At 43.0% G+C, this 19,244-nt stretch overlaps 2 protein-coding genes across 2 annotated transcripts in view; one reads left to right on the forward strand and one right to left on the reverse strand.

Annotated features, from left to right (window-relative positions):
- Positions 1–8,878, reverse strand: part of LOC144792464 (ubiquitin-conjugating enzyme E2 G1-like) — a 59,098-nt gene extending 50,220 nt beyond the window's left edge. The window contains exon 1 of the mRNA XM_078667495.1: positions 8,703–8,878. Within this exon, the coding sequence (XP_078523621.1) occupies positions 8,703–8,745 (43 nt within the window). The 5' untranslated portion in view covers positions 8,746–8,878. The remainder of the gene's footprint in view (positions 1–8,702) is intronic.
- ANAPC7 (anaphase promoting complex subunit 7) overlaps positions 1–19,244 on the forward strand; it is a 250,367-nt gene that overhangs the window by 56,089 nt on the left and 175,034 nt on the right. The window lies entirely within an intron of this gene.

A 19,244-nucleotide genomic window follows, 5' to 3' on the forward strand; every position in this document is an offset into this window, starting at 1 on the left:
AACTCAAAGGTATTGGAGCACTTTACATGAGCACCACTTATACTACACCATGTCACATCCATTATTTATAGGAAGAAAAGATTAAGTGCTTTGTCCAGAATCACAGGATGTTGATTCGATGCAGAGACTAAAACTTGATTCCCTAGTTCCAAAGTCAGCAGCACTGGCTCTAACACCACATCCTGAGTAGATGGAGGGATGCAAGCAGAAGCCACATGAAAGTTGTCTCATCGTGAGCTTGAGGTTCCAACAGAACCTCGAGAAGAGCCAGGCTTTAGGCTCAAGCCTGGCCCCAGCTTTCAGTGGCTCACCCACCTATAGAATAGCTACCCAATGTCTAAAAAGCCTGTGAGATTAGCATATGGTGTCCCTTTTCCCTAAACTTCATTATGGACTTTTTTTATTTTAGATATTGTGTCAGATTAACCTGTGATCTGTACTTATTTAAACATAGTGAACTAGTCTTCTTACAGAAAAGTACAAAAGCATGGTCCTATGGTTTTAAAGAGAATTGAGAAAAATACATTAATTTAGTCAGTGAGTTAAGTGCACTATGTGTTACCAGGAAGCCTGTGTTAAAATCCCGTATTCCCTGCATGAGTAAATTGTGTCATCTAAGTAAAATCAATTTACTTTATGTGTCTAATTTACTTGATAGTGACATTTGAGAGCACTTTCTAGTACTTCAGTTTAAGATGGACTGTGTACAAAAAACTCACTTGCATGTTATATCTGCCAGAAATGTTCCACCACTGATGATAATATTGGCCAGCATGTAAGGGACACCAGATAATTGGTTCACTTTCTTCACTCCTGGTGTAGTTAAGAGGGAGGGTTAATTAATATTTTAAAGTTCATGTTTAAAGATTTTCACTTCCAATAAATGTCAGTGAAATGTTGAAATCTAATGCACTAAACTGAAACACTACCATGTTTTTTTTTATTGTTGTGTGCCAAACGAGGTTACATAGCATGATAGTAGCCAAGGATGTAGCAACATATTCCATTGTACATTTACAGAAGAACAGTGCAGGGCTAGTTATGAAGAGTTAGCACAACATTTTTATATTTTTCTGTGTAACAAACTGAACCATAAAAAGCTGTCCAGTCACACCGTCCGGCCCAGTTTCCACTGCCTTAACTATCAGGGTAGGGAAGCAGAACAATGAACCCTGCGGTGCTTAAAAGAAAGCTTTCTAGTTGGGACATCATGACAGCGTGTCGGAGATAGGTGCACTTAGACAACTGCCTTGTGATGTCATTTAGATGTGTGCATGTATGTGTCGGAGGTGGATCACAGGGGGAGAGTATCATAATTGGTGCAGTCTTTAAAGCCATTCACCAAAGTATTCCACAATTGTGCAAAAAAACCTTTTCTCAAACCAGATCATTCCTCTCTATGTAACAGAGTGCTCTCAGATCGAAACCTAGAGAGAATAAGACACTGGTCTAACTTACGATAGTCGGAAGTAAATACTTCCAGTGCGGTGTAAAATTGTGTTTTGCTGGAAGAGGAGCCAGGTTGAGGAACTTGGTGGAGGGTTTATAGAACTTAGGGCTGAGAACATGCCCAATAGGGCCACTTTGAGGGGAATTTGTAAGTAAATGGACCATTGTGGTCCACAGCACCTTGAGAACTCTCTGCCAGTATGAAAGGAGTGCGAGACCAAAACATATGAAGCTAAACTGTATCTAATTGCATATAGCGAGACTGCAACTGGTATATTTTGTTTTTGTTAATTCGGCCAAGTGTAAGGTAGGCTTAGTTTAGAATATTAAATCGAATATACTTAAAATGGAAGCTGCGGGTTACTTTGTGGGGATATTACAATATTTTAGCCCAGTCTGCATCATGCCGAGTTTTGGCAATGTTGGTCTCCCAGTTAGTAAGGAGAGAAACCCTGGAGTGGTTCCCATGTTACAGGAAAGCTCTGTACACACAGGGTGGGGAATTCCTATCTCCCGACGCCCGAGACATCTAGATTTCTCACAAGGACAAGAAGTTTTAATGTCTATTTTGTCCCAAGGACAAGTAGACAAAGACTTGTTGTAATCCAATACCCAGCTCTTTAACCCTGTTAGTCAAAGCTAGTCAATAAGTCTGAATGAAGCACATGCCACTACGTGCTGAAATGTAGTGGCCTGAGATTTCACTGATGGCATGCTGTACAGTCACGTCTGGCTTTGGATGAGAGGGGGGCTTAGCTCGCCCCACTGGTACACTTTTCCTTTCTGTCTGTGCCTCCTGATCCGGGCTGGGCTTTGAGCAGATTACTGGCAGTGATGGGGCCAGTGCAAAAGTTTGGATCTGCGTTTTCATTTCCCCGGAACATAAGACCAACACGTTGGAGTGGAGCTCGTGGTTGCAGCTCCGTGTGGTACACCCACAAAATTGCCAGGTAACAGCATTTTACTTTCTCCTCGAGGCTCTTTCATTCACTTCGAGCACTGCAGCTCAAGAACACTTACAGCACTGACATGCAAGAGGCTTGTTTATCAGCTTCTAAGCCCCTGCCATCTCGGTCTTTTATTCTTTGTTCTAACGTTGACCCGAGATGCGTTGTCAGCCTCGCCACCTGGGCCTACAGTAAAGTGCCTAGCTTTCCCTTCTCAAGCAGCTCGAGCCCCTCCCTCCCTCCCTCCCTTCATGCTTTGCCTTCCCTTTGCACCCTATGTCTCACCCGATGTCTGCCCCTCCTAACCCCTGTGAGACAGCCATGGCCCCCTCCCCTTGGCTTCTCACCTCTTATCTTATTTAGGGCTTGCATTAAAGCTCCTTACTTTACCCATGCAACTTTCGCTTTCATACAGGCCTCTGGCCCACCCCCATTTCTGTCTTTTCAATTGGCCGCTCATGACTCCGGTTTATTTGGTGGGCGCGGTGCTGTTTGCCAGCTCGTTCTTCCAGGTGCTCTGCAGCACCAGGAATGAGAATGGGGGAAATGAAAACAGAAGGGACACCACAGTCTGCTTTTGTAGACAGGTTTGTGATGGTATGCAGGGCACAAGTTCTAAAGAAAATCGCTAGTGGACTAATTAGCATAGACAAAGCATCACATGAAGTGATGTAACAGCAATTAATGTTACTATCTTGTGCGATGCATTAAAAATGTGGCATTTTGCACACAAACACTGTTTATATTGTTAGGCTTTGTCAGCTCTCCAGAATTGGTTCCCTAATTGTATAATTGCTTTAGATAAACAACAAATATAATTATGCAGTGAAATGCTGAACTAGGTTTTATATTCGTTTTACTTCTTGTAAATCATGTTTTCCCAAACACAAAGGGGTACGTAGTGACATAAAGACTCTTCCTAGTTACAGTCATAAACAACAGTTTTTAGTGAGTACATAAAGGGTGTTTCATGTATATTTTGTAAAGAGCAAATTGTTAGTTGCTCTGTTTCGATTATGCTGTAATTCGTAACACCATAAAACTGCAAAACATCACACTCCCAACACTGTTAAGAAATTAATGCCAGTGGTGGACAGTTTACCCCCATCATGGGTTCCTCTGGAGGAGGGGGAAGATGTCTAGTGACACAAAAATAACGTGAGCCACTTTGCAAGTAAACACAAAGGCATATGTTTGCCATTGGAAACAGTAATGAAAATGCTAGGTAACTGCATGGGTCTTCATACAGTTGTAAAAGAGACATACCTGATCTTCCTTCTGCCTTGGGCAAAACACAACTGTGTGCCCTCTGATTAGTGAGGGGACTCAGTCCACCCTTTTCCACCCCGGACGTGTGCTGTGGTGTGTGTACGAAAGACAGTCAATGTAAATCTTATTTTCAATTACCTGATTTTACTAAAGCCTTGTCTTTGAACTGAGGGAATTTATATGCTTTTCTGTGAACTACCAAGCATGGCTTTAAGGAAACATGGGGTGCTAAATGGAGAGTGACCTCTTCAAGTGCCAGGGCACAAGACTAGATCTGCAATAGGATAGGTGACTTGAGGGCTACAAAGGGGCTACAGCAGGGTCAGCTCAGTTCCCATTGAATAAGGACGTACCATCGAATTCACCCACTAAACAACCATGAGTTTCCCAATATGCTGCACCTTTATCTAATTTACAGCAATAATTAAGCCTTGAAAACTCTTCATCACCCCTGCAAACACTATTAAAGTTTTGGTTAAACCCAGTGCCTCTGTGCTGTTTAGCAATATACACTTGTTTTAGGTAGCGTTTAGTAATGGGTTAACATTTATCCAAGTACCACCAATTTTAGTAGATTAAGAAATGGAGAAACAAGTAAACAAAACACTTGCCCAGGATCACACCGCGAGGTTGACTGAAAGTGAGTCAAGGTTAAAGGTTCAGTGCCCTCGTTTGGCCGATTATATTTGAGCTACATTTCCTCAAGAGCTATGTGAATAGTGTGCTGGTACTAGGTAAAATATGGAATGGTTGCCTACAATGTACTGGCAGAGATGACTAGTTAGAGGAGCTAATATGGGTGGACGTGCATGTATGTATATGCAACGTATACAAATAGGCACCTTAACAATCGACGCAGGAAAGCGAAAATGTTGAGACCCTAGGAAAAACTGGTCTAAAGAAATCCTCCTCCTACTGTTTGGGATGGATATATTGAGGGGGCTTCCCACTCCTTGACTTCAATAAGATGTATTGTTTTCAGGGTCCAAATCTTTGCAGAGGCCCATGAGTCTGTCCTTAGTGTTATATTTGTTTTCTCTTCCCGGGGCTTTGGATTCTCTACAACAGCTACACCTTGCATTTGGGCTGAACGTTACATCAAAGCACATTGCTGATACTTTTACCACTAGGCAGTCAGGAAGACAATTTTTTCTGCTGGAAAGAAATAAAATGCAGAGCAAGTAAATACATGGAGAAGGTACCACTGGAAGCTACTAAAGCCAGGAACAGCTAACAGTGCAAACTTCTCAGGAAAGACAGTAAAACAATGTGAAAGTGTACTGATGCTATGTTCTTTATGGCAGAAATCACAAAGGTATTTACTTTATAAACTCTGCTTCCTAAGACAGTAACCATCTCATGCCACCGCTAAAACCTTCCCTCCGTTTTTGCTAAACTACTGTGAAATTTTAGGTACCATCAATGTGAAGCATCATTTATTAAAATGTGTGGATACATACTAGTTTTTCCAAACAAAATTCATAATGGAAAATCAGCATGACCAGTTTCAACAAGATTATGGGAAACATGAAAATAAGTAAGCACTGGCAATGCTAATAGGTCTGACTTTGGTTGTCAACCTTTTGGTTTTGTCAATGCGTGTCTTGTTTATACATGGTTTATGTAAAACTTTATTGTTGCTGGAGCTGCTGGGTCCTAACTATTACAACAACTATTGGAAAATAGTTTTTGGTCTCAAAGCACACATTGCCATAGTATTTCCTAGCACTGAACAAAACTACTATGTGTTCTGATACGCTGCTTATAAAAGAGCAGAATGCTGACTCTCAAGGTGAAGCCAGTCAATAGATAGAATTTTCATAAAAACAAAAGGTCCTGCTTAACCCAGACCAAATTAGGAACCCAATTATTAAAGAAAGTCGCGAAGGTTCACCCATGGTTTATTTTCTTGCATTGGTGCAGATTCACAGCTTTCATGTACTCACATGAAGGCCACAAAATTGTACTCCTAAAAAATACTTGTGAACTGCATTTTAACACTACCAGCGATGATTGCATAATTTAGCTCCTACGAACATCTGTTGAGCGTTTACAAGTTCGCTTTTCCTCCAACCACATTTTTCCCAGCCCAGCAAGAAATTTTCCTTCTACCACTGTCAGAAGTACATTTCTAACCTTTGTCAGTGTCTGAAAAGATTAGAGAAGAGCTGGTCAACCCCACTTAAACATGCAAGTTAGTAGGTTTGCACAGACTCTAAAAGGCATTCCAACCGTGGAACCATTGCTTATCACTACCTTTAGCCCCAGTATGTAGATCTGCTGAAAGGTGTTAAAATAAGTAAATTGCTAGTATTCAAACTCTTATATAGTATGAACTCTGGTATAATCAGAGAGGCTATTATCAGAGCTCTTATAAAATTAGATTGCCGCTATTATTTGTCACTGCACTACATGGCACCAAAGGGGCAAGTGGATTTTGTTACAGGGCAAGTAGATTTATGAAGCTACTTGTCCTATGGACAAGTAGATATTTTATTAAATTCCACACCCCTATCAGTTTCCGTGAGTCCTTATGGTGTAGAGCATCTGGTACACCTCATGTGGGGTTGGTGCTAGGTGGTGGACATAAATCGCCCAGTTTTGAGAGGCATGCATCATGCTACTGATGGAGTTGCCCTGAGCAAAGCTGTCCTGTGCGAGTGGGGCCGATGTAGCAAAGTTATTGTAAGAGCCTAGTCAGTTTACGGGTTCTAATAAGGCAAGAGAATGTTGTGCTGAATAACTCCGGGTAGCATTGGGTAGAATGGTCAGTAGGAAACAATCACTAGTAAAGTACCTCTTAAAGTCTTTATGGGTAAAAACCATATCTAATGCAGTAGCTGTTCAGATTTCCATCGAAACACCCATTTTAACTCTGCAGCTAAATAATAGCATTCCAAGTCTAGAAGTGTTTATCCACCTGCAGTCACAGGAGCTTTGAAGTGGCAAGAGCTACCCTGTGGCACCCGACACCAAATCAGGCGTTGGACATGTCAAGATGTCTGCAGAAGGAACAAGAGATGAGCCGAGGAAGGTTTGCAAAATAATACAATATACAATAACAGTCATAGCACTATCATCTTCACTAGTGTCACGTGGCCCATTACTGAAAGCAGAAGAGGAGACCAAAATGTGAACTGGGCTCAGAGGGACCATGTCGCTCTGCCAGATTTCCATCCTGCAAATCAGTGGTGGAATGGTAAATATTAATCCCTGGGTATCGATAGGGGAAAACACTACCATATGTTAAAGATGCTGCTTGCTCAACCACTTGACAGGGTCTCTTCTGTTTCCCTTCTCTATGCTGAGACAAATCCCCAGGTACACAATACTTTCTGATACTCGCTGCGGGCTCTGATTTTAGTAATTATCCCACCTATTTCTTCTCTTCCTTATTGGTCCGGTTGTTAGCAACAACCCTTTAAATCAGTTGTTGAGGATTTCTCATCTGATCTTGATTTCATTATGCTCTTTAATTAGCTGTGACTGGTAGTCTGGGCTCCCAGTTCTGAGACGAGAGCAGAGTCCCGGGCACACATTCTCATGCTGTGAGTACATCACATCCTGACATTAGGTGAGAGATGGTCACCAACACCATCTGCTCTTCCGATTCATTTTTTTAGGTTTTTGAGTCCACTGGAGGTTGAGGTGTGCCAGATGTTTTTTTCAACTAATCTAAACTAGCAGATGGTCACTGACTTACCTTAATGTTTACCAAATTGTTTGCCATGGATTTTAAAATGTTTAGAAACATAATCAAAACATTAGCTTTTACTTTCTCTCCAAGAAAGATTGGATACATTTGGGTAAGGGCGATACCTTTGACACTGAGCTCAAAGGTGTTAATTTACTATTGAACAAGGTCATTTTGTGGCACCTGAATGTAGCATTTTCCAGAGGCAATCACATAAAGACTACAGTGAAAAATAGTGCTGGGTAGAAAACATTAAATAACTGCCCTGCTAAAGTAGTGGGGTATGAACTCTCCTTGTATGGGTCTGTAAAATTGACTTTTGTCTGGAATTTTTACATTTTGTACAGAATTTTTTACTGGTCTGTCCAGAATTTGCCATCCATGACAAGTGGTCACCCTATGGTGGTCCTGTAAAGCACTTAGCCTTCGAGTTTGCGTTAGATATTTAAAAACTGCACTGGTTTGCATAGAGTAAAACCAAAAAACCTGGCTACATCGCAGCTTCCCTCCTTAAATTGTATGATCTTAGGCAAATACGTTATTTCACTAAAACTTTTTTCTTCGTTTCTGTATATGAAACCACTTCGACCATGTGGGTTCCGACTACCAGTTGTACAAAACTATCACTTTTAATAAGTACTTGCTACAATGTGTCTTATTAATGTCAAAGCTTATACGTGTTAAAAAAATTGTTTTTTGAATTATGAAGGGACTCCATCATATTTTATAAGTTTGTAGCATGATTTAAGTAGCAAATATTTTCAGAGTTGGGCTCGTGCACGGGGTCGAAGATCGAAGCCAGACCCTTGGCTCGGCTTTCACTGTTAAATTGCCGTCCCCACGCTCATGACTGTAAAACACATAAGTTGCGTTGGGAGTTTTATAGGTCATCGCAATCCCGGCCTGTCCTGTTGGGGACAGGGTGTCACAAAACACCGGAAACCCCAACCCCCTGACATGTCATGGGAAGAACTGCACATGTCCAGGTATACACCTCGCATGCTACTTTGGGAGGTGTCAGCAGAAGTTACAATTCGCCATGTCCTAATATGGACAAGGGGAGCAGAAGGCAGCAAACTCTTACGGAGCCAGCAAAGGGGAAGGTTAAAGGTCAGCACTCCACGGGTCCCCACTCGGCATGTTTTCTAAGGGCCAAAGATCAGTATAGTTTTGACATGCTTTATTCGGACACGGGTCAGTTTGCCGTGGCTCTCTCACGGTGTCTAATGCCAAAAAGTGGCAATGACCGAGGCCACAATGCCGCCCGCTCCCCCATACCAGGAATACCGTCCGAAACGTATACTCTTTCACCCAGGCTCTCACACAAAGACCGGGCACGTCACCTGCCAACTGCTTTCTCAGTAGAAGTACCGACTGGTCGGCCATAGTGCGGGGCGTGGACTGGAGCCGCTCCGGGTCAGAACACAGGGCCTGCAAGGAGCCCAGCTGCCATAAGCACCCCAATATCTCCGGCCCAGACAGACTCTATTCCCCCTTCTGCCCCGGCCTTCAGCCACGGACATAGAAGAAAGACAAGCGTGCCAGACGTTCCAGTGCCGAATTCACGCCTTAGTAAACGAAGCGGCCATGTTAAAGCTTATGTCTTTCGTTCCTATTTAAGGGAAAAAATTGTAAATCACAGAGTGCGACTTTTTATTCTAATTTTATGGCACATGAATTCACAATGGTGCATTTTTAGAATAACTTATTTATAACGAACTCTAATAGAAAATTAGACATTGCTGTTCAATTATATATTTATAAATGATGTATTGTAATTTAATTTACTAATGAGTCCTACTTAATCTACGAGAAATACATTTCTTTGACTTTGACCAAAAATAATTGAAACACTGATGTAATACTTCCTTTTCAACATGCCGCTATATTTCAGCACCACTGACAAGCCTCTTGCGGTAGTTTCGCTGACAATTTTACGCCCCCGGGGCCGGTATGTGATTCTTGGCTTCCTGCTCTAAGAGCGGTGAAGCCGGACCTTGTTAGGAGACCGAGAGGCCATCTTTGAAGAGCATACATTACTATTTAAAACTTTTCCAAGAACCTATAATTCTGTTTGTTCTGTGTCATGCCTATAAGCATGCTAGCATTATTATTATCATCTGTATTGTGTATGGAATGCTGAAAACTATTACGACGAAAGTATGAAAACAATTCGTTGAAAAGTTATCCAAGTTATAGAAAATTACCTGTTATATATTGGCAATGCATTTAGATCTGGCTTATGAGTGGACGATCCTGAAAGTTCTTCTTTTGTTATCAATGAGTTTAGTTACTGAATACCTCAGATACTCTCTCACTCAGCAGTTGCACTGATGCATTCATTCACCCACAAATTTTTAGATTCATCCACCTACCCTTCCAAAATAAAACACTCACAAACGCAAGAAGCATATGCAAAATATACTAAAAGTATAAAGGTAAGAAAACGAAAAATGCTGCTGCATAAACCAGGGGCACATATCTTTGACAATGTTAATCACAACACTCTTCTAAACACTTTAAATCAAAGAATGGGGTTTGAAGGCACAGTGCTCAAATGGTTTCAATCATTCATTTGGGGCAAATCTCAGATGATCAAAATAGCAAACTGTCTCTCTACATCAATGGCTGTAGGACAAGGCGTCCCTCAAGGCTCGATCCTCATTCCCAACCAGTTCATTCTATACATAGAACCGCTGGTAAATCTCCTAAAAAAACCTGGGATCAATTATCACCTCTATGCTGGTGATATCCAAATCTTCCTAAAGGTGTCTCAGCACATGACATTTCAATCTTCAACACCACTCTTAACTCCATCCAGGATTGGATGCCAATTCATCAACTAATTCTGAAACCTTCTAAAACGGAATTCCTTCTCCTCTCTACCTCACTCTCTCCTCCTCCTGTTCAATCATGGATGGTCAATCTGAAATACTTTTTTTTGTGGAATATTTTTATTGATACATTTCCCTTGAAAATATTACATATAAATACATTCTTATACTTTGGACGAAGAGCAAAGTAAGGTTTAAGCATTTACATCTGGCAGACAGCGACATTAACACAAATCTTTTCCAACATGGTCTTCATTCAAGACTTTGTGTGAGAATACATACGATTTATTGCATGCGTGGTGGGGTATGAGGGGTCTTGTATCTTATCCTTCCAGCGTCCCCACTTCTGGTCTAGAGTCCTCTATATAACTTTCCATTTCCAACCCATAGTATCTCAACCAGGGACTCCAGATCTTTGTAAACTTCTTTGGGCACCCTCTTGCCTGGTATATCACCTTTCCAGCCCCATGTACAGATCAATACCTTTTCTCCATTCTGCCATTTTGGGAAGGTTTGTGGTCCTCCAGAGTTTGGCAACATCTCTCTTGCCTACCATAAGTCCCAAGTTGCACAGTAAGAGTTTGTGGCAAGGTAGATTCAGTTCTGTGGGAATGCCTAGCAGAACGTACTTGGGATCTATTGGTAGCTGTGATTCCACTACGCTGCCCATCTCCTCTAATATTTGGGTCCAGTATGAATTTATGAGGTGACATTCCCATAGTGTATGGATAAAGGTCCCATTTTGTGTCCTGCAATGGATACATTCCGCTGACTTGGCCTTTCCTATTTTCTGTAAACACGCCCTATCAAAATAGGCCCTACGTAAGACCTTAAATTGGATTAAACGTAGCCTTAGTTTTATGGCACCTCCCATGTGTACATTAGCGCCGCTTCCCAGTCTATGTCCTCCATCATGCCTGTGGTTTTTCCCCATTGTGCCCTAAAAGCCTTAAGGTTATCTGGCATGTTGTTGATGAGGATTTTGTATTTCTCCTGTATTTTGCCCGGTAGTAGTCTAGCCTCCAGTGGTGCAAATTCTGGGACATCTGCTATATCTAACTTCCCTGCTTTCCAGGCATGTAGCAATTGTAAGTATTTGAATCTTTGGGTTTCGCTCAGCTGAAATTCATGTTGTAGTCAGCTGAATGTGATCAGGTGTCCTTTCTCTAATATGCTTCAGAGTCTGGAGATCCCTATCGTGTCCCATGGTTTGAAACTCTGCAGTTTGGCTCATTCTGGGAGGCTTGTCCCTTCCCACAATGGCGTCTCTCTTGTATACTTCCCGTCCCATTTCATTTGGCGCTCCACAACTTCCATGCTTCTATTGTTATTTGTGTAGCTGGGAGCAATTTTCGTGATTCCGTCTCCCCCATATATATATATATATATAGTGAAGGTGCAAGCAAGGTTGGAATTTAAGCCTCTCTAGGGTGTATGTTGGATCGTCGCCTGGCAAGTGGCCATAAGAGTGAATGGTCAGATAGCCCTCTTGCTAGATATTCTCTCCTTCTGACCTACCCTATCTCTCCTGCTGGTACAAGGAGCTAGCCTAGAGAACACCTTGTGCGCCCCGGAGAAAAATGAGTATGTGCAGTCTGTCGGATGGTAGTTGTGCCAGATATCAACCAGGCCCATTGTTTGTATTAGTTCTGCAAGTCGTGTGGGGTCTTTCTGTCCCTTGGTAGTGCGTGAGCGGTCTAAGCCTGGCTCAACCACATCATTAATGTCTCCTCCTATTATGTGTGTTGTGGAGTCGGAATCTAATACAATCCCCGCCACATTTTCTAGAGTGAGATCCCTTTGTCCCTGGAGCCCCCGGATTGCCACAAAGGTACCAATGGGGTCTTTCCAAGTTTTGTTCATTCGAAATGGGGGGTTTCTTTTTAGAAGTATGGCTACTCCTCTCAAACACATGTGAATCCTATGTGTGCCAGCTTTGTATGATCCTCTTCAGAGGAACGCACAATGGGTACCCCTGAGGTGCGTTTCTTGAAGCAGGATTATATCCATCTTTAATCACTTAAAGTAGTTGGCCACCGACCCTCTCAATTTTATTTCCTAGCCCATTGACATACCATGTCAACACCAAGTAGTCCCCTCACCCTGCATCTCGACAAGTGATCTTGTGGTCTAACCATGTTTCTTGTGTCCAAATCTGTGTGTGCTCTTCGCCGCCCCTTCTTCTATATTCTCTTCATCTGGTATTTGAAGCTAAACAACCTTTTCTTTGCTGCCACTCAAAGTTCAACTCCCAAGCTTCGGTCCCCCACCCCACTCTCTCCCCTTACCCATTCCCCTAACCCCAATGGTCAACATGACAACTTCAGCATAAATGAAGCCTGAGAGGTCTATGCCCCCCCTGTTTATTCACCCCTAAAGTATACCCCCTACCCTATTATTCCCAAATGTAAGGGGGGGGGGCCCTATGTTACGCACTACTCCCCCAAGGTGTTGGGTGTGCAAGTGTTTCGGGGCACTTAATGCCAGCTTACTGTCCTCTGGTCTCTGTTCAGCCCAGATAGTTCAACCTTCCTCGCCTCCCTACTGTATCTGCTGTAGTTCGGTTTATTTGTTGGCCTCGACTGGGTTCAGCTCTTCCGACCAACTACCCAATAAATACGGACCCACCTCATTCAATCCACACACTGTCACCCCTTAACATTGAACTTCTCCTTTCGTCCCTCATTTCAGAACTCTCCTCACTCAGAAGCGATTTCTCACTCCTTACTAAAGCCATCTCCTCAACTCACGCCCACTCTCCGATCCCCTCACAATACACCTTATCGTCGCACATCAACACCCATCTCAACCCATCAACTTAATGCCCGCCAAACGATATTACCAACATCAACACTCCTCCCCGCACTAATAACTTCACAACCAGCTCCTTACCCGCTCAACCTTCCTCAATCGTCCCACCCTACAATGCCAACACGCCCTCCCGGCTACACCTTGATACTTGCCCAATAACCTCGGAAATTAATTCTTCCACAAACTTACCTATCTCTCCCTGTCCATCCTCATCCACTATCCCCCTACTCATCAGTCTACTATCACAGTTATCCTAGGAACAAGCAGACTCCCCCTTCTTCCAACATCCCCTAGACCTCCCCAACAACTGAGACCTACCCCACCCGTCCCACCACCCAACGACCAAACCCCTCTCCCCTCTGTTGCATGTTGATCAACTGCCGATCGGCCTCCTGCCACACCACTGAGATTGCGGAAACCATTCTCAGCGAAAACATTGACATCACATTCCTAACTGAAACCTGGCTCACCGCCCACTCCACTCCTATCCTCGACTTGCTTATTCCCCCAGGTTATTCTATCATCAAGAAAGATAGAATCCAGCAAACAGGAGGAGGCCTTGCACTAATCTTTAAAGCTGAACTTAACATCTCGCCTGTCCATTTACAAGACCCTTCATCCTTTGAATATCTTTGCGCAGATCTCATTATTCACGACTCCTCCACCATTCGGCTGCACACTATCTACCATCCCCATGGAAATTGCATCTCCTTTACTGAAGAGATGTCTAATCTTATTATCCAAGCATCGCTCTCACATTCCAAGAATATCTTCCTTGGTGACTACAACATCCACTGGAACAAAAATGAAGACCCTGCTGTCATCCTATTTAAGGATGCCATGGACATCACCAACATGACCCAACTCTGCCATTCCCCCACTCACAACAAAGGTTCCACCCTCGATGCTCTCATGACTAGCAACGATCTGGCCTCCCTCTCTAATATACTTCCTGTAGACTGGTCTGATCACTACCTTATCCTCTTCACCCTGAATAGATCCATTACTCGCCCCACCTCCATCAGCACCCTACCTAAGAAGCCTACACGCAACCTTCACCTTATTCCACCTGGCGAACTGGAATCTGCAATTAAAACCTGCTTACTTCTCCCCCTCTCTCTGACAGCACCAATGACTTAACTAACCATTATAATAACTCTATTCTTGAAGCCTTTGATCAAATTGCTCCAATTAAACTCAAACAACAAAATAACAACCCTCCCAAGTCTTGGTTCAATTCCGTACTCAATAATGAAAGACGGTCCCTCAGACAATCTGAACGTGTTTGGAGGAATCATCCCACCACAGATAATCTGATTCTCCTCAGAACTGCTGGGGCCCAATACAAAAAACACATCTTCAACGAAAAAGCCTCCTTTCTCCGGTCACAACTTGACCAGGCTAGAAACCGACATAGAGAACTCTTTAACATTGTTAAAAAACAAACCTCCACTGGCCCTCCTAAAATATTAGCCTCTATTGACAAATGCGAAGAAATTGCCAGATTATTTACGAATAAAGTCAATAAGATCGAACTATCCTTCTCTTCCCTCCCCCTCTTACTCCAACCTCCCTTCATCCAACACCCCCCCCCACAGTCCTAATTCACTTTCGTCCACTTTTCCCACACCTCACGATCCATCTCTAACCCTCCCTGCTCTCCCCCAACCAGACCCCTCTCCCAAGGGCTTCATAGCTAAAAACAATGCTTCATGGAGTGAATTTAGTCCAGTCTCAGAATCCTCCATCATTAATATCATTGCCAAACTCAAACCTTCCTCCCACTCCAAAGATCCTCTTCCCGCCCACTTGGTCCAAGATCTCAAATATACCATCGCCCCTTTATGGACTAATATCATCAACTCCTCCCTTTCCACTGGCTGTGCCCCGGACTCCCTTCAGCTTGGTCAAATCTCTCCCATCTTGAAAAACACCTCTGCCGACCCTAATGACCTTAACAACCTACGCCCTATCTCTAACCTTCCCTTCCTCTCTAAAGCCCTGGAAAAATGTGTCCTATCACAATTAGAGAACCAAATCCTCGCCTTCAATCTCCATGATGTTTTCCAATCAGAATTTAGAAAAGGATGTAGTACAGAAACTGCTATTTTAAATATTACAGATGACATTCATCGCTCCCTAGACAAAGGTGAATCCTCACTACTAATCCTCCTTGACCTCTCGGTGGCATTTTATACTGTCCACCATCCCTCCCTTCTCAACTCTCTCAAAGATCGATTTGGCTTGGAAGGCACTGTATACAAATGGTTCTCCTCTTTCCTTCAAAACAGATCACAACAAATCAAGCTTAGCCACTTCCTCTCTAAACCTCAGCCTGTCTCTCTCGGTGTCCCTCAAGGATCCATCCTATCCCCAACCCTTTTCAATCTTTTCATGGAACCACTCACCCTCATTCTCAAACAAGCTAAAATAAGTTACCACCTCTATGCCGACGATACCCAATTATACTACAAGATCAAATCCCACAAAGACATTCTTCACCTCAATGACACCTTAACTAAAGTTCAAGCCTGCTTCCATCTTAACCATCTCAAACTGAACCCGAAAAAACCTGAAATCATCCTTTTCACCCCCAAAAATAATCCCCTTCCCATTTAACTATGGGTCAATGATATCAAAGCTCTTAATTGATCCCTCTCCACCTCTAATTCTGTTAAATCCCTAGGCATTAGCATCAACCAGAATCTTAATCTCATCCCCCACATTAAAAATGCAGACAAAAGTGCTCTTTTCATACTTCTCCACCTCAAGAAAATTAAACCTTTCATTCCAGCTGATGATTTCAAAATTGTTGTCCAATCGCTTGTCCTTTCCAGGATTGACTATGGTAACGCCACACTTGCCGGCACCCCTAAAGTCCATCTTGCACCGATTAAATCTGTTCTCAATCTAGCTGCTCGACTTATCTCTGACTGTAAAAGATTTGACCACATCTCCCCCATCCTCAAAAATCTAAAATGGCTCCCAATTGAAGGAAGATCCACCTACAAGATTGCCTGTATCACTCACAAAGCTCTTCACCAAAACACCCCCTTCTTACCTTGCAATCAAACTAAAAAAAGCAGGTTGCCCCAGGTCTCCGAGGAGCACTAACTCCCTTCTCTTGATCCCACCAAGACTAAAATGTCTAAAGACCCTACCCTGTACATTCTCTGGTAATGCTCCTACGATTTGGAACTCTCTCCACAAGGACCTCCGCTGCAACCCCTCTTACTCTCTTTTCAAAAAAGAACTCAAAGTACTTCTTCTCAACAAATATTGGGGTATCTAATGTTATTGACTCTGATCATGTCCACTCTTTTCTCTTCTCTGGTCCCCCCCACTCTTTTTCTTACTCTCACTCACCCTCTCTTCACCCCCCTCCCTCTCTTAACTTTTTGCATGCATTTTCCCCTTAATGTATCTCTCGGTTGTCTTGCCCCCCGAGCTCTTCTGAATGCAAAACTATATCCCTTATGAATTTCTGCATATTGTTAATTTTATCTTATTTTGTTTTCCCTCCTTGTAAAGTACTCTGAATGCAATATTTTATTCCCTTGTGAATTTTCTGCATATTGTTAATTTTATCTTATTATGTTTACCTTCCTTGTAAAGCGCTCTGATACTCTTGGGTCCAGCAGCGCTATATAAAACCTTTGAAATAAATAAATAAATACATCTTTTGAAGTAATGGGTGGTCTCTGACTGTTTCTATCATGCAATCTTGTTCTGATAGATCTGGGGTGTTGTGCACACTGGCCCTAAATTGTTTCCATATGCCCCGTTTTTCTTGCTGTTCTTCTTCTGATTCCGTGGAGGGTATTTCCTCTGTGGACCATTTGCTTCATCTGAGGGGCGTCTCCACCAGTTTCTTGCTCATTCAGTTGGGTCTATGGCACCTCAGGCCTCTCCTTTGTTTAGGTTCTGTGTCCCGTCTTGCTGCTGTATTCAGGGCTTCGTGAGATTCATATTGGCGTCTCAGTGGTGGACGCTCTTCCACCCAAGACCAGGCCTCTTCCAGCATCTGGAAGAAGAGGGATTTTCCCTGTTATATGACTTTAAGTTTTGCCGGGAAGAGCAGAATGTACTGCAGTTGGAACTGTCTCAATTTTGCTTTCACTGGGTCAAAGTACGTCTCTGTTTCTGAACTTTCCCTGAGTAGTCTGGGAAGACCATAATCTTGGTGTTCTTGTGCCAAATTCCTCTTGTTTTCTCATATCTCTCAGTATCAGGTCACTGTCTTGAAAGTTAAGGAAGTGGGCTATTAGAGGTCTTGGTGAAGCTCCCATTGGTGATCTGGTGGTGGGCATTCTATGCGCTCTTTCGACAATAAAGCATGATGAGAACTGTGCTGTTGAGAGGGAGTCCTTAAGCCATCGGACTAGAAAGGTACCTGCATCTGTTCCCTCTATTTCCTCTGGAAATCCCACAAAGCGTAGGTTGTTCCTAGATGCCCTGTTTTCAGCATCGTCCACCTTCCAGGTAACTTCTTTCAAGGTGACGGTGAGACTTGTGACTTCTTTACGAAGCGGGTGTGATATGTCCTCCACTTCCGATATGCAATGTTCTGCCTGTGCCACTTTTTCGGACACGTTTCATAGGTCTTGTCTCAGGAGGGTTATCTCAGAGTGCACCTCCACTATCCTACCTTCCAGTGCTTCCCTGGAGGACTGTATCACTTGCAGAAGTATTGTTTTATCTGGCTGTGTTGGCATTTCTCATTCGGCTCCTGCTGGTGGACCCATTACCTTTGCGTAACGGTCCATCTTGCCTTGACTGTTTTGGTTCTTTATCTCTGGCCATTGTGTGTCTTTAGTTCACCATCTCACCAGCTCAGGATAGGGCGCCATAGCCCTTTCAGGTAGCGACCTGTCCGTCTCTATTCCGTTAACTTTTAGCTCAGTGGTATTTTGTTCCCGGTCACTGGTGGGACCACCCTCCTCACTCTTGGCCGCCTCTCCCAGTTTACCGTATGCCCACTTGACTCACTGGCCCTCTCACAGACGCGGTCGGCCCCTTCCTTCAGTATGGTGTCTGGCTTGTCTTCAAGGCGCACCCTTGCCTCTGACCTCACTGCTGATGAGTGACGGGGTTGTCCCCCCTAGCCCTCCGCTCCACTGTTCCCCTCTTCCGAAAGGGATCTTAGGTGGCCCACGTGGTAATGCCTACTCTTGGTGCCTTCACTACTTCCCACTTGCTCACTGCTGCTTTCTCTAGTTGTTTATGGTCTGGGCATGTGGAACTAACTTCTACTCCATGTGGGCGGGTCACCTCTATGCCGCCACCGCCGCCGACTCTGTGTGCCCTCCGGTGGTGACCGGATAACTTCACCTTCCAGCCACCACTGTAGTGTGGTATGTAAGTATTAGTGAATGATGTTTGTAGTATGTTTGAATATTCATGATTGAGAGTTGTGAGGTGGGCCCAGATGATGGCTATTTATAGTTGTTTATTCACTTATTAATTTTGGTTGTATCTTTATATTGATGTACATATTGAAAAAAGAGTCATTTACAAAAAAAAGAAAACAATTGAAAATGAACTATTTTTCTAAAAATAAAAACTATTTGCAAGTTCCGGCTGACATTGATGAGTATTCATGCGCCTGTTGATCCATTTGTTCAAAAAATCATCAGTATTGGCAATCTTGTTGTTTTTGCTGGAGAAAAAACTAGCATAATTTAATTGATGAAACGTGCTCGATGCAGGTAATGCGATGCCTATCGCGCTGTATGGGCTGAGTCCATTGACAGCCCTAACCATCTATGTGGAACTGTCCATCAGATTGTGTTTTGGACACTGGCAAGATGGGCGTTTCCCACAGAGTGGGCACTTCCACAGGTTATATGATGTCTAGCTCCAGAAAGTTATTTATTGCAGTCTCAATCTTTTTTGTCAAAATATTGTTAAAAAATATTGTGCTACCACAGAATCATAGTCAAAATAACAGGGAACAAAATATTGAAAAGGTAAGTGCAAATAGGTAAGTGTAGATTTACTATTCTTAACTCCACAGGTGAAGAAAACACTTATATCATCAAGGTACACATATGTAAATTTAACTAACATAAACCTCTACTTACCTATATATTATTTCCTTGTTGATATTTTGGTCTTCAAGGCTTCCCCCAAATATTATGGTAGCACAATATTTGTGAAACTATATTTAGGTGCAATATCTTTTTGGATGTTGACCGGGAAGCCCCTAAAATGTTGTGCCACTTGCTTTAGAGGTTCATT

Source organism: Lissotriton helveticus, chromosome 11 (genome assembly GCF_964261635.1).
Source record: "Lissotriton helveticus chromosome 11, aLisHel1.1, whole genome shotgun sequence".
Taxonomy (NCBI): domain Eukaryota; kingdom Metazoa; phylum Chordata; class Amphibia; order Caudata; family Salamandridae; genus Lissotriton; species Lissotriton helveticus.